Raw genomic sequence first — 20,978 nt, forward strand, 5'->3', positions numbered from 1 at the left:
AAGTGAATGACCATTCAAATGCAAGGTTTGCATTCCACTCATGCATCAGAGGACAAATACTACAAGAAAAGATGCCAAACCTGCATAAGGAAAATATCACTTTTGCAAGGGGAGCAAGTAAAGCAAGTGAAAATGATACATTGAAGCATGTGAAGACAAACGCAACAAACACGTGTTGTTTATCCTTGACAAAGCCGAAGATCACTTGCCACGTGAAACTCCTCATGGTCCAATTTCATTCAAGATCAAGCCTAGACGACCCTTGAAGAAATCACAAGTCCAATTCAAGATCAAGTGTCCACCACCCTTGAATCAAATTCAGCTCTAGATAAAAGTAGTAAATTCAGACCCTTGAAGGAAGTCTAGCAGAAGGTCCTCCAACCCAGTTCAAGAACAAGCCTGTGTAAAGTTAACAACAAGTAAAGCACCTCATTCGTCAACTCTTCTCGCTAAGAGACTGAAGCAGAAGGACCAACGATCAGCCTAAATGATTTGAAATCAGGGGGAGATACTCATCAAGGGGAGCATCCAAAACAGATCAAGATTTTAACGAGTCAATCAAAGACTTGTGGCCATCCAAAGGGGAGTGTTGTGAATAATGTGGATGACCCACATGAATAGTCTGTCACTATTTATGCACAGTATTTTTACTATTCATTTGTGGAAAATTTGTAAAATGAATAGTGTTCTATTTGCTTATAAAATGAATGAAAGATGAAGAAGAGGTTTACGGAAGAGATTGTGAAAGAAGAAAGAGGAAGAGAGAAAAGAGAAGAAGAGTAAGAGAGAAAATAGGGGAAGATGAGAGGGGATAATAGAGAAAGAGTTATTTTGTACTCTTATTATTTTAAATTATAATGGAAGCACTACTGCTGCCCCGAAGACGTACACCAGTCACACTGACTGTAGAGGAACCTCGTAAATTTTGTGTCTTGTTTTATTTATTCCACTACACACACCGTCAATTTTACAACAAATGTATTATTTTGAACTTCTTCTAATTTTTTTTTTTTGTTTTGAGGGCATCTGTGTCCAAACATTTTTGTCGAATCCAATAACATCACATTACTGTTCATCACTGTTCACCCCACTGCTGGCTTTATATATAATAGAAATAGATAGAATAGATAGATAGATATACCGTAACAGAACAGACGAACGAATCTCAGAACCAGTTGTTCCCCTCCAGCGCAGCCTACCTGCCTCTGTCGCTCTGTCTGTCCCCTCTCTCTCTCTCTCTCCGCCCTTTTTATTCGCTGTTCAAATCTCCGGCGGCGACCCATCGCCGGAAAATTCGTGTCGAGCCGATGGAGGAGTCCTACCTGAACCCGTTCTCGGAGGAGACGACGTTTTACAACCGCATTGTGCTCGGCACCCTCGTCCCCAATAGAGTGTGGGACCCACTCCCCCACTTCTTCCAGACGTGGCTGCGCAACTACGTCGGCGGGACCTTGGTCTACCTCGTCTCCGGCTTCCTTTGGTGCCTCTACATTTACTACCTGAAACGCAATGTTTATCTCCCCAAAGGTACACCAATCACCAAGGTCCAATGCTCTCTCTAATAGTGGTGTTGACTTAGGGGTTAAATTGGGATTTTGGGGGGTTTTTAATTCTTTTAATGAATCTAGGTATTCAATCACGATTTTAAGTGATTCTCTAAATTGGGATTTTTCGTTATCTTCTGTAAAAAAAGAGTTGTGGTTTGGCTGTGGGATGAATTATATGAGTCTGTAGTTTGGTGGGTAGTGTTGGTTATTGAGTGTGAATATCACTCCTCTCATTGATTCATGAAAAATTTTGGAACATTAAAAAAAAAACACAGTGGTACTCAAGATGGCTAGAGGAGTGTGCTTTTCTCTCTGTACCTAAGTTCGAATATCAAATTAGATTAATCAGAGTATCGCCTCGATTCGCAGAAAAAGAAAACATAATTAGAGACCATCACATTGTTCTTGAGTAGGTTTGTGATTTCTTAAGATTTCTATCTAATTACTCTTGTTATTTTCAAAGTATGGATTAAGGATTCTCTCTGTCTCACTGAGTTTTAGTGATTTTGTAAATCTATTTAGCAGATTGGCTTTTGCTTGGTTCAAAACTTTTGAATCTGTTATTTGTTTGTTGGTTTGATTTTTTTTTTCGTTGCTCTCTCTCTCTTCAATTGTGTTTCTATGAGCAGTTTATTTTAATCTCAGGAAAATTAGATGGACTATGTTTGTTCAAGTTGTTTTTTATGTACATTGATGGATCTGATCTGAACTATCTCTTTCGTATTGATTGACGAGTAAATTTTGACAAAGATTTAGCATACATACTACAACTGAGTAGGTTACAATATTGTGGATCCTGCGATGTTTTGTTACTTGACCTTAGAATTTTGTGCATATTAACAACTACTGTTAGGAACTTAGGATGATACCAATTTACGTTATTGTTTATTTGTTTCCTCATTGCAGATGCCATTCCCTCTAATAAAGCCATGCGTTTGCAAATATGTGTTGCCATGAAGGCCATGCCTTGGTACAGTGCTCTTCCAACTGTTTCTGAGTACATGGTTGAAAATGGCTGGGCTAAGTGCTTTGCAAGAATAAGTGATGTTGGTTGGCCCGCTTACCTCTTGTATTTAGCAATTTATCTTGCATTCGTGGAGTTCGGAATTTATTGGATGCACAGGGAGTTGCATGACATAAAACCTCTGTATAAATATCTTCATGCTACCCATCACATCTACAACAAGCAGAACACCCTCTCTCCGTTTGCTGGTAAGCTATCAAACTACTCAACTTTCATACTTTGTCATTTTGAATGTTTTCGCATCTTATCTGATTTGGATCATGAGCGCATATATATGTGTGTGTGTGTGTGTGTGTGTGTTTGATTGTGCTATGGCATATGTAAAATCCATGTTTGGTGCACTTGATGAGGTTACATATTTCTGTGACATTGTTTCCTGAATTCTTTCTCCTCTGGAAGACCGTATATGATATATCTTGATTGTTATTATCATTGCATTTTAAGTTTGTTTTATCCTGCCAATTGAGTTCCACTCTTGTCTATTTCACTCTAACACGTGACTTTTTCAAGGACTTGATGGAAGAAGGATAACAGTTTCCCTTTTAAAAAAGTTGATTTCTTTGTTCTGTTTCCTTTCTTTTTTCCATGACATAAGATGGTTAATCACTTTCGTATGGCAATTTTGGCTCTAACTTGCTCTGCCACTCTCAGTGTACTTATGGAAACCAACATTGCGACTCTCAGTTGCTTTCTGGATCTGTAAGAAGCATGAAAATTACATGGAAGGATTTTCTGTGCACTTTCACCTTAACAAGCTAATTATGTACTATCTTTCATTCGCTCTGCAAATTCTTCCTCCCCAACTAGGATTTGATAAAAGAAATTTAATGTCCTGTAGTTCTTCCCCAGGATCATTGGTCGACCAATAAATTAACCTTATTATCACCCTGTTGAGTTTGGTATGGTATAGGCTTCTGATATTATGCTTTTGCTACGAAGGGCATTCCAAAATTAGGTAGTAGGAAACAATCTATGTATCCACTATACATGGACTAGGTTTCGGTAGAACTCAGGTATACAAATCATGCTTTATGTCTTTGTAAGCCATTTTAAAAGAACATTCCTCCTTTGGAGTCCTTGTGATGGTTATTTTGTGGGTAATCTTCATGGACCAAAGTTGTGGTTTCATGCGATGCTGGTTGTTTTGTGCTTATTGTGTGCTTCAGTTCATCGGAATCCCAGACCAGAAAAATAAAATATTCATCAGAAAATTTTCTCGTACCTCTTTCTTTCGTATTCATGTGGATTTGAGTGTGGCGGTCTCCGAGGACCAATAGTGCTTAGTTTAATTGTTCTGCATTCTGCTTGAGCTTCGCCTGTTCTGTCTTGAGATTGACAGCTTATCAACTTTTGTTTATGACATGTTAATAAAGTATCAGTTTTTTACAAGTAAAGGCCATTTTAAGTTTTTTTTAATGAAAATCAATGTCATTTGAACAATTTCTATTTTGTTTTCCCGAGTTTAATCTTGTAAGAGTCACTTGTTTCCCGATCCACTCCGCTTGTTATTCCCGACAAATATGATGCAAGGGAAAAACAATCACTGTTCTTTACTTCATTAAATTAAGGAACGTAGTTCAACTTAACATAATTTTCATCTAGTTCAACTTGTCATCACATTTTTGAAATCTTTTCCTTATATATGTTGCTAATGCTCGACTGTTTTGGATCTGTTTGTCAGGTTTGGCTTTTCACCCGATTGATGGGATACTACAGGCAGTTCCACATGTTTTAGCTCTATTTCTTGTACCAATGCATTTTACAACCCACATAGCGCTCCTATTTATCGAGGCCATATGGACAGCGAACATTCACGATTGCATCCACTCCAAAATATGGCCTGTCATGGGTGCCGGCTACCACACCATACATCATACTACATACCGCCATAACTATGGCCATTATACCATATGGATGGATTGGATGTGTGGAACGCTTCGTGACCCCTTGGACGATGAATCAAAGGTCCTATGATGCGCTCACTGCATGGATTAGCTTTCTGCGGCTCTCGTTTGTCAATCATTTTCGTGATGGTTGGATTTGTTTTTATGTCTGTCGTCTTTTCTTGTATATAGAAGCTAGCAGAGAAGAAATTTTGAGCACAGAGAGGAACTTTATCTCCTCCATATCTAATTCAGCTGTTCCCAAGTCCCGTAGCCCATGTGGTCATTGGAATAAACTGTTGCAGTAAACTTTTGTGGCATGCTTTGAATGAATTAGAATTTTTTTTTTTTTTTAATCAAATCAGAGATTCTTTTCTTCATGTGATTCAATATTTTAGTGGATAGGTTGATGGGTTTCTACCCTAGTGCTCTAAGCTCGAGACACCCCCCTTCTCCACTAAATTAATGTAATAGTTTCGAACTCTCTTCCTCCTTTCTCTTTTTTTTCTTCTTTTTTTTTTTTTTTTTTTTTCTATTTAAAAACTGTGAAACTGGATATGTGCTGCGGTTTAAGTTTAAAACATAAGGGGATTGTAGAAATGAGTGTGAGAGAGAGAGAACTCTCCCCAAAACACAGTTGTAGAACTCATGAGGATTCAACCTTGAAAGTTGTACAATTATCATGGACAAAAGACCACGCCACCATTTGATGATTTTCTAATAGTAGACAAACAAGCATTGTTATAACTTATAAGTCACCTCCAGCAAAGTGACGAGCTTCGTCCTCGTACTTGTTTGCCAGGAGCACAAACTGCAAGAGCCAAAAAACCACAACCTCATATCTAGACAATAGATGTCGCTATAAGATTTAAGGTTGAGTAGTAAGCCATAGTGTTGTTAAGCCCGCTACCAAAGGCTCTCATCGATTGAGCGAGAGAGAGAGAGAAATACAACAAGTACAAAAACTTAGCTCAATATACTAGACCAGACATTTCTTTGCCCGTTAATCTTCTAGCAAGATATAGCAACGTGTCAACACGCGCGACACAGGAATAGTGTTAAAGGCATCCTTCAATGCCTCAAAGGTACTACAAATCTGGACTTATTCTATCCCTATGAACCTCATAATAGATCATACCCTCTTGGTCTTCATAATAAGGCTTGCCTTGTTGGTTATGCTGATGCAGGTTATTTCTCAAACCTGCAAAAGGCACATTCTCAAGCGGGTTATGTTTTTACCGTTGGAATCACCACAATATTTTGGAGGTCAATCAAACAAACTTTAGTTGCAACTTCTTCGAATCGTATTGAAATTCCCGTCTTACACCTCTTTTTTCTCTCTCCTTCACCGCAACCATCTCCTTCAATTAAATTTAAGACTATAACAATGTTACCAATCGGCCACTTAGTACTTCGGTCTAGTGATATTCTTCTTTAACTTGTAAATAAAATGTCTTAGATTCGATTCTCGTCAAAAACAAATATGAGTCATATTATTATTAGTTGCTAAATCACTGCCTATCCCTCTCCTTAGTGTCATTTGTTAAAAAAAAAATAAAAAATAAAAAATAAAAAGACAATGTTACCGAACAAAAGAATTTGTTAAACAGGTTGAGTTTAATGTCGACTATTAATTGACCACACGAATTGCCATCTCTAATTTTTTATGGTGCCAAAAAAAAGGAAGCTGCCAGAAAATCCCAAACCGAAATGAAGGTCCAACGATGATCACTCATCAAACCATCACCGGTTTTGCAGAACACAGAGGATAAGAAAACTGAGACTTGATCTCCCTGTCCTCCGCAGTCGCTGAGACGCTAACTATGCCCGCCACTCTCTTCCTCTCTCCTCTTTCCACTCTCCCAAACACCGCCCATCTTCTTCCCTCTCACGCGCACTTTTCCATCTCATCTTCCTTAAACCCAAAACCTCCACAAAACCCAACTCCCTCCAAAACCCCGCATTCCACGCCCCCATTGGAGTCCTTTTCGAGCTCCGACGCCTCCGTTAAGGTGCCCGCTGCTCCATGGATGAAGGGTCCGCTTCTTCTTCAACCCCACCAAGTCATTGACTTCTCAAAACCCAGAAACAGGAAGATCCCCGGCAATGCCAAACCCGAAAACCCCGATTCGGAGCTAGGAGGCAAGTTGGTCGGCATTAGAGGGGAGAGAGCAATCAAGCAAATTGTCCAGAGTATTGAGAGGCTTGGACCAAATGAGAATCCGGAAAAACCCCAGAAAGGTTTTGGGGAGTTTGGGATTTGGGATTGCTTGGAGGGGCTCGTACAAGAGGATAATTCGTTAGGAACCCACAGAGGTTTTGGGGAGTTTGGAATTGGGGATTGCTTGGAGGGACTTGGAAAGGCCGACGACTCGAAAATTTCCGGGAAGAAAATGCCGTGGGAGAGGGAGGAAAGGATGGTGTTTCCGAAAGTAAAGAGGGAAATAGTGGCGAGTGCAGCAGAATTGAGCCTTGAGAAAGAGTTGCTTGAGAGGTTGAGAGGTGAGGCTGCAAAGATGAGGAAATGGATCAAGGTTAAGAAGGCCGGGGTCACTCCAGCCGTTGTTGATGATGTGAAGTTCATTTGGAAGGGGAATGAGCTCGCCATGCTCAAATTCGACGTGCCACTCTGCCGGAATATGTATAGAGCTCAAGAGATTCTTGAGGTTTGATTTTCTACCTCTACTTGCTTTTTTGTTTTATGCAGACCAGAGTGATATATTCAGACAATTGCTAGACATTTTCCTGAGTTCAACAAATTAAACTGATTGAGATGGTGTCGTATTTTGGTTTATATAGTTGATTTGATTTAGTTGTCCTTCTGCAGCTTGTTATATTTATGTTCACTTTTTTAATTGTCTGCTTGAAGAACATTGAATATTGAGTTTTGTATCAATTCCAGCTCCTGCATTGTTGGGCTTTCGCCTATTGGGACTTAGTTGTGTGTTTATATGACTGCTCTAATTTTTATTTTCGCATATTATTGGGCGAACTTTTTCTAAAAGAATGAGATATATTCATTATGAGAATTATATTAAGTGATCCGCCTTCCTAGTTCAGTAGTTCTATATCGCGCTGCTTTGGATTTTTTTTTTTCTGTTCTTTTTAGTTATTACATGTTCTCTTGGTGATTATATATACGTGCATATGTTTCATACACAGATGAAGACTGGAGGCATGGTTGTTTGGAGAAATAAAGACTCACTTGTTATTTATAGAGGGTGCAATTATCAATTAACTTCGAAATTTTTTCCAAAGAGGCGCCCACACTCTGCTGGCTGTCAAGAAACATCATCCTCAGATCTCATTCAGCTGGATTTAGAAAAAAGTAGTATTTATCAATCTGAAACTTTTGAAAGTGCTGTGGATGAAAAGTTGAACAAAAAGAACGACAAAGGGGATCCTACACAAATCTTTCTAGAAACCAATGTGAGTTGCCAACCAACAAGTAGCTCCTTGTATGAGAAGGAAGCAGATAGATTATTGGATGGCTTAGGACCTCGATTCATTGACTGGTGGATGCACAAGCCTTTGCCAGTAGATGCGGACTTGCTCCCAGAAGTGGTTCCTGGATTTAAGGCTCCAATTAGGCGTTGTCCACCAAACACTAGATCAAGGCTAACAGATGATGAACTAACTAACTTGAGGAAGTCCGCTCGTTCATTGCCTACTCATTTTGTCTTAGGTATTACCTTTCCTACTGACATAAATATAGACATAATTGACAATGCATGGTGGTGCATACATGCATTTGTATGTATGAAATGTTTTCTAATTTTGTTTTCCTTTTTCAATGTTCTCAAGGAAGGAACAGGAAACTTCAAGGCTTGGCTGCTGCCATCTTAAAGTTGTGGGAGAAAAGTCAGATAGCAAAGATTGCTGTGAAGTTCGGAGTTCCAAATACAAACAATGAGCAAATGGCATATGAGCTGAAGGCAAGTTTAAGAAAATGTATGCATATACATGACATCCACAACTCAATCAAAACGCTATTTATGCATCCTATCATTATTGGGTAATAAAAGGTGTATATTAATGGCTAACATTTGAGGAAAAGTCGGCCGCTCATTTTCCATAATGAATAACGCCTGATCAGAACTCATAATTGGCAATTTTCCTTTTCTGTTATCTTAAATTCATTTAAGCTGTAATATCAACAACAAAATTAAAACTTAATCTTAAGTTCTTGACTAATTATGTAACTCAAGGACAGTTTTTACTAATGCAGTGTCTCACAGGAGGAGTTCTGTTACTGCGCAATAAGTTTATTATATTACTCTATAGAGGCAAGGACTTTCTTCCTTGTGGAGTTTCGGATTTAGTAGCAAAAAGAGAAATAGAGCTCAATAGATGGCAACTCCATGAAGAACATGCACGCCTGAAAGCAATTGAAACTTTTTCTGAAGATGATGATCCATTAGGCAGTACTGGCACAGTGGGAACATTATCAGAATTCCATAATATCCAAACAGAGTATGGAGACCTTATAAGAAGAAATAAAGACATTGAAATTAAGCTGGAAGCTGAAAAGGCACGACTGGGGAGGGAGCTGAGGAATCAAGAGCGCAAGGCGTTCATTGTAAGATGCTAATCCATGAAACCTTTATTACCACTTTTCACTTTTTTTATAATGTTTTCCATTTATAATAGTTTGTTATGGTTTTCAGCTAAACAGAAAAATAGAGAAATCAACAAATAAGTTATCAAAGTTGAATTCTCAATGGACACCGGCTGAGCAGGATGTTGACCAAGAAATGATGACTGAAGAAGAGAGAGAATGCTTCCGAAAGATAGGACTGAAGATGCATAGTTGCTTAGTACTTGGTAAAGATAAACTTCCGTCTGTTGTACACATAACTGGCTCTAACCCTACTTTATTCTCCCTACATTCATTATCTGTGGTTTGATATTTATATATTGAATCACTCATTAGTCCCATATTACCAGTATTTTCTTCAATTTCGTTGTTATTTTTCTTTTTTTGTGGGTCAGTGGATTTGTCATGGATGGTTGAATTCTATCTGGGTGAACCATCATGGTTTTTTTTTTTTTTTTTTTAATTTTAATAAAGTAAGAGATTAATCTTGATATATATATAGTGTGTAACGATGTATAGCTCTTCCAAACTTTATTCTTCTTGAGTTTGCATTGAGGTTTGTGTTTCTTCTCATCCAAATAAAAAAAAAAAAAGGTTTGCATATCGAAAGCTATGAACTAAATCAGATTTTCATTACTTACCACTAAAGATCTTTAACTCCTGGCCTCATGGGGGTTCCAACTCTGAGATGTTTTAGCAGTCTGCAGATGACGTTTAAGAGAGCTAGGATTCTTTTTACAGTCCCACTCATGGCTTAATCTTTTGCTTACTTTTCATTTCTCTGTACATTTATGTGTAATTCCTTTTGATTGTGATATGTTGCCTAATCAAATTGACGTTTTCAAAAATCTTCTATTAGAGCCGTACTCTTTATCTGGTGTTATTCAAGAGCTTGTTTGGAGGGGACACTAGTTTATTTCTGAACCCTTAATTGAAATCGAAATCGAAATCTGGTAGTTATCTTGTTTGATGAGTTGTCTTTGTAATCGTATCTCATTGCTTCAATGTTGGCTTCAGGTAGGCGTGGGGTCTTTAATGGGGTAAAGGAAGGTATTCATCAGCACTGGAAGCACAGGGAGGTAGTCAAAGTTATTACAATGCAGAAAATGTTTGGGCAGGTCATGTACACTGCGAAGTTCCTTGAAGCAGAAAGTGGTGGGGTTCTCGTCTCGGTGGATAAGCTAAAAAAGGGCCATGCTATTATTATCTACCGGGGGAGAAATTACCGACGGCCTTTTAAGCCAATATGTGGGAATCTTCTATCTAAAAGAAAAGCATTACATAGATCTCTTGAAATGCAGAGAATTGGAGTAAGATCTTGTTTCCTTGTCGTTGTACTATTTCTCGAGCTTTGTATAGTATATATCTGTTTCTAATTTGAACCTTGTTCTTTTTCTCTCTCAGTCGCTCAAGTTTTTTGCATCCCAGAGACAGCAGGCAGCCTTAGATTTGAAACTGAAACTGGTAAGAGTTTCAATATATAACCTGAAAGAAAATGCTTGAGGCTACTTGTCTATCTTTTTCAAGTCATGAATAACGTGCTTGTCCATACTTTTGATATCTATATGCCTTGTTTTCATGCATTGCCTCAATAGTAAGTACTTCAAGAGATGAGAATTATTTTGAGCCCGTGAATGACAGGAAACTTTGCAACAAAATAGAGGAATTAATTGAAGAGAATCCGAAGTTTGACAAACTATTAATTAAAAGACTTGTCGAGCTGCTTCCCATGAGTATTCGGCTCCTTTATGGAAGGATGTTGATTTTCCATAAGACAGAAACTTCTTCCCAGTCATCAATTCAGTTTACAAGTAAGGCCTTGGAATCTTACAATAGTTAGTCTCCAATATTGTTTATATCACATATACTCTTCAAGTATTTAACTCGACTGGTCTAATTCACATGTACAGCTCCAGAAAATTAGGCATCACCAGAGTTTCACCTAGATACAGTATAGCTATCCATCAGCCTCTGTTCACAAGGACGGAGGACATCATGTAAAACTGTAATTTATTTGCGTGACACTCACCTTTTGTGCATATGCACTTCATAACTTAGTATCAATTGCATGCAGGGTATTTTAACTAGATTCAGTAACATCAATTTTCTCTTTGGAAATCATTAACATTTTATCGAGATGACGATGTTGTGCCAGAATGTTGTGATCTTGTAGGAGAAGCCAAGAATGGCTTTGGAGGAATTTCCAAGGATTGAAGCCTACCTTCCAGCATTAGTCTGAATGTACCACAAACTTACCAAATGAAGTTCCTTACAATTGTTTCCTCTCCAGCAGTAATCCCCTGGAGTCCTAAATCGTTTCCCTCGTCAAGGCTCTTATAAATATGAGCCTACGAGTATCATAAGTATAGTTGAAGAAGTAGAAATCCGTAGTAGTATTAGTAGTTACTACGCCTGCTGGACAAGAACACAGCAACGCTTGTGACACGGTTGGCATCTCAGGGGCATCAGCTTTGCAGTCTAGATGAAAGCAGGGTGACCACTGTACACGGAGCTTTGAGGACATTTGAAATCGATAGCAGTGACGAGGACGGGAGAAAGAAATTCGTTCTGCTAGAGTAAAGAAGAATTGAAATAGCATATAGATGGAATGGTGAAGAATTGGATGCAGAACTTGAAGTGTTTGAATGGCTTTTTTCCCACGTAACAAGTTCATAGAGCAACCTTTTAACACAATCATGTATTTCACTCTTTTCGTTCGAACATTTCCTGCAAAGTTGTCACATTATGTACTTAATTCACTTACTTTCCGCACATTTCATTCAAATGTTTACTCCTAAATGGCGAAAGGAGCACGGTGATTTACATTCAATAGTTGCCGGAAATTCGCAAACATTTGGTTGCTTTTCAAGATCCACCAAATACATGGTACTCCACCGGGCCAAAGAAACAAAGCAAGAAAAGAGAGGGCAAATGAAAGGAAAGGGATGCCAAGGTCATCGGAGACAAAACTGTTTCCGCCTTGCGAGTGCTTTTGGAACAACCCGCCAAGGCGGAGGCGGACAAGAGGCAGAGACGTGAACAAATGAACCAACACGGGGAGGAGATGCGTGAGAGGAACACAGCACACATGACTCCGAACAGTAAGGAGGTTTTTTAGAGGGCGATTCAAAAGCAACACCGATCACGTAGGTTTCTTCCCTAGTTGCAAAGATCTCCAGTCTCCGGCGTGTTTAAATGAAGCTGATTTCGCATTAGAAATACAAAGCAGGACTTTCCCCAGTTGCAGAATATACATACAAAATGAAACATATAATTTATGTGAACAACACGCTATGGAATGGATGCATCATTTAAACAACACAACTTATTTCAACTGCTCTTCATGTAATAACAAATCACCACACTAACCCCTTCTTTCTCCTAAACGTGTCGACTCGGTCAGTGCTCATCCGAGACTTTTCGGGCTTGTTCGACTTTTTAGATTTCTCCAGTCGACTATCTAAACTGTTTCTAGAAACTTCTGGAAGATCAGAACCCACTTCAGTTGAATCTGAAGTACCGGTTTCAGATGGTTTGTTCTTGTTCTCAGAATCTACTGTACTTGTTCTAGAACCATTTGTGGTCGATTTTGACTTTCCGAGGCTGTGTACGAATTTCTTTAGATGTTTGATAAATTCTGGGTAAAGCTCAAGATTGCAGTGTCCACCTCCACTGAGCCATAAAGGCTCATACTTTTCCTTGCAAAGCACCCATAGTTGCTTCCCATGGGACGAATCTACGACCTCGTCTGCTGTCCCCTGGGCATGGAACATTTTATTACTACTTTCCACACAAAACAAGCAGCAGTTTCTAGTATGAGAAAAGATGGAAAGGGAATGAAAACGAGTGGCGGTAACATAAACCATTTAAAATGAAGTGGCTACCCTATCCTGATTCCAATGAGAAGACGATGACTGCAATCTCTCACATAAAGTGAAATTCTCAAACCAATCTAATGAGTTTTTTCTAAACCAAATTCACCTATTTCATTCATCCGATAGATGATGCATGAAACATCCCTTTATATCTTCTGTCCCTAACAGCTGGAGAAAGTTGCAGATTCTACCACAAACTTTAATAATATGTCGAAAAATCTACCACACATTAATCTACAGACTTGTAATCTATTGAAAATTTACTAAAGAACTCTGTGTGGTTACACTTCAAACTCTGTCTGCATTCAGACGTGTGTGTGTGTGCATGCAGAGAGAAGAGTAAAAACTGGAAGAGAGGAGATAAACTTACATGTATAACCAGAACAGGACAGCTCACCATTGAAATTTTGTCGATATTCTGGAAAAGATAATAGTTTTTGGTCAATCTAGAAAACGATAATGTAAGTCCTGTTTGGAGGATGAAACAAGCAGGCAGTGCAAAATCACCGTTACAAAATTACCTTGTAAATATCAAACCAGTACGTCCGTTTGACAGGGTACAATACCCTCAGCCCAGACAAAATGGGACTGTGTAACACCACACCTCTCAAGGTTGCTAGACGTGATGCAAGATCAACAGTGGGACCACTACCAACAGACTGACCATATAATATTAGTTGTTCATCTTTGACCCCATATTTCTCCTTGAGGCATTTGTAAGCTGCATCAATGTCCGCATATGTATTATATTCAGTTGCCTGATTCAAGAAGAAAGGGTGACTGTTACTTATTACGCATGAACTGCTACTAAACCTAACTGTTTAGCCACACTCACAAAGTAATTTAGCAAGCAACGGACATCAATGAATGAGTATGCAAAACCCATATTTATCACTCGCATATAATAACAAAAGGAAACAAGCGTATATTCAGATGCATCAAGCTACAGTCCATTTTTCTCCTGGAAAATCAACAACCAAAAACAAGGATACTAACATGCTAAAGATCTCCAACCTTAGTTTCCTAATCAGAATCCATTTTTGCACGATGTATCTGCATTCACATTTTCTACACTCGAGTGCCCATTTAACCATATAGTTCCCAGCCAAAGAAAAGTATAATGAATTTATTCATTTTTAACAGCCGGATCAGAAGCTTAATATCTTGAACAAGAAATAAAACAAAAACCATGATCTAACACCCTTCGCTAAAAAAGAAAAACAAATAAATAAAAAGATACACACAGAGACACAGCTGATATCATACGTTACACCAATTAAGTTGGATAAACCATATCTCGCTCTCAGATCTCATAAACACTTTAAGAAGGTAGCATCTTATGACAGCATAAGTGGGACTTGGCTTCTAACCTTTCCAGTTGACTGTCCATAACCAGAGTAATCATACCTGCAAAATCCATGCAAACATACACTATTAAATTAAGTCAATGATAGAAACATACTATAATCACTTAAAGAAAGAGGTGTCAATAAAAAACAAATGAGAGCCTGCCAGTGCAACCACTGTGACAACCACTATGCCTATACGAACTCAATTCATTCTTTCTGGATAGGAATGTAGAAACAAACGAAAGGGGTTTTTTGGATGAAAAAAAAAAAAAACAATTGCAGAATTATAGAGCAGCCAGGTGAGCTGAAATATCTAGTATGTGCTCGTTGTGTCTCTTGGTGATTTTTCAAAAATTTGTGAGAGTTTACAGCCTGCGGGTACTCCTTTACTGGACTGGTCATGATGAGTCTCGACTGAATGCTTTTTTATTGCTATAATTATTAATAAAAAAAAATCTTGTTTTTGAGTTCTTTAATGTCAACACCAAACATAATGTGTTTGATAATCTGATTCACTTGTGTACATAGTTGAACATCTTGTCATGTTCCTCTGTTTAAATAAACTTTGTGAGGCATTATCTGATTGGTATTTTTGTGGGAATAGGCCATCGAAGATGACTCGCTTCACCTACATTTCAAATCAAGCTCTTTACGGGTTTCTATGCTTGAAGTGTTTCATTAGTCTTTTTTTTTTCACTTTGGTTGCTTGGTTTCAGACAGGGTACTTCTCTATTGTTTAGTGGATTACTAAACACTCATGGTATAACTTTACATGTACTTTGGTAACACCTCTTTGTTCAGCAATATAAATTAATATCTTCCTAAAATCAACATCATAACCTCTGAATATTTTACTTCTGTGACTATTAGAATGGACCCATTTTCTTGTTTGATATTTGTATCTCATGTGTATATGGACGTAAGGGAAACCAAATAGATGCATATCACAGAAGGAAAAACCAAAGGGATGGACGTACTTAATGTTTGAATCTGCCGATAATTGAACTACAGGACCAATATGACCACTGGTGAACCAATCAGACTTGTCAATAGCATTCAACAATAAAATCAATCACCCAACAAAATCAATGACCCTATTTATTTATCTAAGACTTGGAATAGTAAGAATCTTCATAAAAGATCACTAGTTAGTAGTTACTATCTTTTTGTTTTTCCACCAGAATCGCTAAGAGTTGATGACAACATCTATAGTGGATGAGACACCACATACATGGACCTAACGCTCACTGAAAATACCTAGCTCCAAACATATCTCAAAACTTATCAATATATTCAATCCAACAGAGACATGGATGAGAATCTTATACTATGCAGAGCTATTTACTAATACGGATAAAAGTTCTAATATGTTGCAAATTATTGCCATTAAATCAAATGAAGGGGTGCAGATTTAAATCAACAACCTAAAACTTACCCAGCCAATGTTCCAAACATGTTTTTTTAACACACGACAACAAAAGCACGGGAATCTGGCGTTAGAGCCCAATGCAATATAAGCTAAAGATTTTTCGGCCATAAGTCTAAAGGAGGATTTATCTTATTCCTAAATGAGATTGACCAAGGGGATAAAGACTATAGCTTACCACAGAAAAGAATACAAAAATAATACATAAGGTGTTAGACTAGGCAATAAAGACTATAGCTTCACCATTATAGTTATCATCAAAGAATGCTCGCATAAAAATTTAACCTTCAAAAGGGAAAATAATCAAATAAAATTATAAAACCCCGACATGAGCTTTCTGGTTACATTATTCACCTTCTATGCTACTTCGTCGTAAATCTAGCTGTTTTCGTTAGGGAATATAGAAACTGGACATGAACATAAAAACACCAAAACCGGAAGTCTATTTCTGGGGATAAGGGAAAATTTGGCTTTCAGCTGGCTCCCAAGGGCTCCCAAGATCTTAATGCTAATTAATTAATTGTTTAACTAGGCTCAATTTGCTTTGTGTGAAGAACTATAAATACATTAACAAAGTTTTACACTTTTGCTGTCATTTTCCATTAATGTGGCACTGATGTGCAATTTTGCATTTATTGGAATATTTGTAAGTGAGACAACCAATCTTGTAGTGATGCTTCCAAATTTTACAAGATTTACTTCCTAATATATTTTCACATTAATAACTCTAAACTGAATTAATTAGCAATAAATTAACTGCATTAACCAACAAACACTACAAAAAAACTCCAACTTTGCAATCGCATAAGAATTATTGGCAAATAAATTGAACGCAATCAAATTCAAAAACCCCAGAAACAAAATCCACAATCAAAAGCACTTACTTACCCCATCAAATTAATCCGAAGGCGAGCACTCAATTCGACGAAAAGCTCATACATCTGCCCCAAATCAGCAGCATTTCCATGGGAGTAAAGCATGGTAGCTGAGGCCTTGGGGTGCTTGACGTGTACGGCCACGATTTCATTTCCCCGGCGAGTCCTGAGCTTCAGCACATCCACGTCGTCCCTCCTCGGCACCTCCGGAATGTAGAGCCTCCCTCCACACGACTCGTCGGCGACGACTCTGTACGACGGCGGACTCGGCGGGAAAAACGCGAACTTGGCTGCGATCGAAGAGGTCACTCCGCCCATCTTATTGTTCTTCTCATCACAGCGGCAACCAAAATTTCAGAGTCCCCAAACGCACACCACTGGATCGATCTCGCCTTAAACAGACAGACAGACACGAGCGTGACAGAAGCACATGATTGTTTGCCTGTGGCGGCGCGTGGAGGTGGAAGGCGGTGGTGCGTGGAAACTGGAGGGAGTGAGAGAACGTGTCAAAGTTGGCCGAGGAAATGGAAATCACATCATCGTCGTCTTTTGAAGTGCTCGTAGTCTTTTGAATCTCTTTCTTTTTTAATTTATTTATTTGTTTTAATTTTTTTGTTCTTCGAACGGCGACTTTATATGAATGTCTAGTGTGACACAATGGGATAAGAATAAGATAAGGAGGGGTGGGGATGCGGGCCCAAGCTGGGATTGATGAAATGTTTAATGTGTCGGGAACATCAATATATCCGATGTCATAATATAAGTGTTAAAAATAGTTTTTTTTTTTAAGTATCTGATTATTTATATTATGACACATAATATAGTGATTATGTTTCTGGTACACTAACTCTCAATTTATATCAACTATGTTTTCGGCAGATTAAAAATCTCTCGGTTTATTCCAACCATGTTTTCTGCATATTAAAAATTTCTTGGTTTATTGTTATGTGGGGTTCACTGAGTGTCTGATCATCTGTATGGCTGACGTGGAGTTTGGTTCTATGACGTGTCGTCGAGTTGAAGTATCATGTGGTCACTTTGGGTGTGCTGGAGACATCAAAATTCAAAGGTATATTCAAGGGGGATCGCTGATGAGCATCGGCACATGGTATGTCATTAGGCTAATTGGTCCATTAGTTTTCGTCGTGATAAGGTAATTGAAAGATCGTTCATATAGTCAAAAAATTAGAATTTAGGTTTTTATGGTAAAGTTCATTAAGATTTATACCAAAATTGAAAATTTTATAAACTTTTTGTTAATTATTAGCACGTAAGCAACACATATTAAACTAAAACGGAACTCTCCATATATATTAGACTAAAATAAAACTCTCTGTTAATTGTTAGAAGGTAGGACTAGCTCACATGCTAATGATTAACTCACATGCTAATGATTAACAAAAAGTTGACGAAATTTTCCATTCTGAGTATAAATTTTAACAAACTTTACTACAGAAGCTTAAATCCTTTTTTTTTTTTTTTTATCACATAAACTATCTTCCAACTATCGTATCATAACAAGAACTATTAATCCAATTAAGCCATGTCATTATGTTAGTGGGATCTTTGGGTAAAATTGTAAATTACTCAAATTTACTACAAGGGGATTTGTGCAATTCTTATGAATAGTAATTGCTACGATGTCAAATTAAAATGTCAAAAAATTATTTGTAGCTGATGTGGTAAAATAATATTTTGTAGAAGATTATATATAGCTATTTATTATTACGATCAATGAGTATTCATTTTTATTTGTAAATGAGAGTTTTTAAGTTCAATTATCATCAAAGGTGAATTAGAACAACATTATTGTTAGCTCATTATGAGGTTTAGCCTATTCTCTTCCCTTAGTGTAGATAATATCGATTGCTCAACAAAAAATTGAGATGTCAACTCAAAATGTTTTTTTTTTTTGGTTATTTATAAAATCAAGTCAGTAGAAATTTAATAATTAAATAATCAATATGTGAAGAAAAATTGTCACATCCTGGCCCGGGGCGGATCACTTCCTGGGCCCGCTCCACCACCGTAGCACGATATTGTTTGCTTTGATCTACGACCACGCCCTCACGGTTTTGTTTTTGGGAACTCACGAGCAACTTCCCAGTGGGTCACCCATCATAGGATTGCTCTAGCCCCCTTCTCGCTTAACTTCGGAGTTCCTACGGAACCCGAAGCCAGTGAGCTCCCAAAAGGCCTCGTGTTAGGTAGGGATGAGAATATACATATAAGGATCACTCCCCTGGGCGATATGGGATGTCACAATCCACCCCCCTTAGGGGCCCGACGTCCTCGTCGACACACATGCGACCAAGGTTAGGCTCTGATACCAAATTGTCACATCCCCGCCCGGGACGAATCACTTCCCGGCCCCGCTCCACCACCGTAGCACGATATTGTCCGCTTTGGGCTCCGACCACATCCTCACGGTTGTTTTTGGGAACTCACGAGCAACTTCCCAGTGGGTCACCCATCATGGGATTGCTCTAGCCCCCTTCTCGCTTAACTTCAAAGTTCCTACGGAACCCGAAGCCAGTGAGCTCCCAAAAGGCCTCGTGTTAGGTAGGGATGGAAATATACATATAAAGATCACTCCCCTGGGCGATGTGGGATGTCACAAAAATAGTCAACATTAATTATAATAAATGATTAAACAAATTAAAAATTAATAAATTAAATTTAATAATTAATAAAAAAACATTAAAAGTTGTTGTCAAATTTGACAGCAACCTCCTTTGCTGCCAATTCATGTCATCACCATATAAGATTTTTGGCACTTCGGTTGGAGAATATTAGTGTGATCCATTTTTACTGTTATAATTGATATATACATTTTGGCACCTTCTCTGGAGATGCTCTAATCAAGCAAATACCCTATCAAAAGTCAATTGGACTAACGGTGAGTTTGGTATTGTTGTTACTTTATGTATAAGTTGTTTTTTGTGGAATACTCAATTGTAAAGTAAATTAATTAAACGTTTAATAGATTGTATTTTAAATATGGTTGTGAGTGGAAAAAAAAAAAAAAACAATGTTATAGTGTTTAATACATTTTTACGTAAAATATTAATAAATATGTATTGATGATTGATGGCCTTGAATTACGTACGATGAGGTCGAAAAGAGTTTTGTTTTAATAAAAAGAGAAAAAGAAACTAATTTTAGGGAGTGGTAACGGCAATGGTAGTGGATGCGGATACACAATCGAGTGATGGTGGCGAGGTTGCTAATGAACCTTGTACATAGATTTTACCTAATTTTTGTGATACAAATTACCAAAGTTGGCATAAAAAAAAAAAAAGAAGCAAAAGGTGGGATCTAAGTTGCATGTGCTCCAATATGATCATATTATAGTGGGTAGATTGTTGGCTTTCCATCCATACATCTCAGATTCGAAACTTCTTTTCCTCAAAAAAAAAAATTTATTTGTTATGAACTCCTAAATTATTGCAATAATTTTGAATTCTTCTCCTCCCCCTAATAATTTATTAAAAAAAAAAAAAGGTGAGATATAAGCTTGAAATGTTAACTCAACCTTAATTTATCCTTTACGATTCGGTTTAAGTTCATGGTCGATTTTCATCACGATAAGAGGTTTTAGGTTTGATTATCGTCAAATACGAATTTTAACCACATTATTGCTAACTCATTGTAAAGTTAATCTACCACCCTCCCCTTTAGTATAGATAATGTCGTTTGTTCAAAAAAAAAAATGTGAATTAGGCATCCTATGAGTTCTAATGGTTTAGGAATCATGAAACAAGGTTGAGCTTTCGAATTGTAATGGATCTTACAATTTGAGTTTGAGTCGCTCATTTTCGTTGACAAGTTACGAGGATGGTGTCAGTTGTGTGATCAAAACTATATGAAACAACAAACATGGATCAATATGAATTTTTAATATGTTCGTAAACGAACATCGTTTTAGTAACATGAGCCAAAAAAATGGTTGTGAACCTGTTTTAGATAGTCCTCTTATAGAAGATTGTGAACTTGTTCCACGTAAGCTCTCTTATAAATGCAGTCCAACAACAATAAAAGGGTTTGACAAAAAAAAATAAAGCAACAATAAAAGGGTGGAGGCCCAAAACCTTAGTATAAAGATTGTGTCCATCTCAGCCTACAGAAAAAAGGTTGTGTCCTTCAAATCCTAAGGTCATCATCTTTGTTTGGGTCCATTAGTATAAAGTTTTGGGACGTATTGCTGCAAAGTTTTTGTACTCTGTACACTTGGTTATGGAACCTCTCTGAAACCAACACGTGCAAGCTGCACCTGAGAGAGACTTTTAATTAAAAATTTAATTACTCCCCTGCTTTCTTTGTCCAAACCTTGTCCTTGCGTCTTCACTGATTCAAACCCACCAACTACTAAATCTTGTTTAATAGTAAGAATTAATCTTTT

At 37.7% G+C, this 20,978-nt stretch overlaps 3 protein-coding genes across 7 annotated transcripts; 2 read left to right on the forward strand and 1 right to left on the reverse strand.

Annotated features, from left to right (window-relative positions):
* The first annotated feature begins 1,148 nt into the window (after positions 1–1,148).
* On the forward strand, positions 1,149–4,806 carry LOC137740136 (delta(7)-sterol-C5(6)-desaturase-like). The gene is made up of 3 exons (XM_068479948.1): positions 1,149–1,527; positions 2,454–2,759; positions 4,253–4,806. Exons 1-3 carry the CDS (start codon positions 1,308–1,310, stop codon positions 4,543–4,545), a joined length of 819 nt encoding a protein of 272 aa, XP_068336049.1. The 5' UTR covers positions 1,149–1,307; the 3' UTR covers positions 4,546–4,806.
* A 1,303-nt stretch (positions 4,807–6,109) lies between these two features.
* LOC137738839 (chloroplastic group IIA intron splicing facilitator CRS1, chloroplastic) lies at positions 6,110–12,109 on the forward strand. 5 transcript variants are annotated; one of them, XR_011069064.1, is made up of 9 exons: positions 6,110–7,120; positions 7,617–8,139; positions 8,259–8,389; positions 8,683–9,033; positions 9,122–9,278; positions 10,069–10,361; positions 10,456–10,515; positions 10,693–10,862; positions 11,207–12,109. XR_011069064.1 is itself a non-coding variant. In XM_068478313.1 (8 exons), the coding sequence occupies exons 1-8, from the start codon at positions 6,278–6,280 to the stop codon at positions 11,222–11,224; spliced, it is 2,376 nt and encodes a 791-aa protein (XP_068334414.1). In that variant the 5' UTR covers positions 6,110–6,277; the 3' UTR covers positions 11,225–12,109. The 5 variants fall into 5 exon arrangements, 3 of the variants coding, with proteins under 3 accessions (XP_068334414.1, XP_068334411.1, XP_068334412.1); XR_011069063.1 differs by having other exon boundaries at positions 11,225–12,109; XM_068478313.1 differs by lacking the exon at positions 10,693–10,862.
* Positions 12,110–12,241: 132 nt separating this feature from the next.
* On the reverse strand, positions 12,242–17,192 carry LOC137738840 (uncharacterized). Its single transcript, XM_068478314.1, has 5 exons — positions 16,590–17,192; positions 14,297–14,333; positions 13,448–13,684; positions 13,297–13,344; positions 12,242–12,809 (listed from the first exon to the last, which is right to left on the reverse strand). Exons 1-5 carry the CDS (start codon positions 16,892–16,894, stop codon positions 12,408–12,410), a joined length of 1,029 nt encoding a protein of 342 aa, XP_068334415.1. The 5' UTR covers positions 16,895–17,192; the 3' UTR covers positions 12,242–12,407.
* Positions 17,193–20,978: the final 3,786 nt, after the last annotated feature.

The sequence above is a fragment of the Pyrus communis genome, chromosome 7, assembly GCF_963583255.1.
Source record: "Pyrus communis chromosome 7, drPyrComm1.1, whole genome shotgun sequence".
NCBI lineage: Eukaryota > Viridiplantae > Streptophyta > Magnoliopsida > Rosales > Rosaceae > Pyrus > Pyrus communis.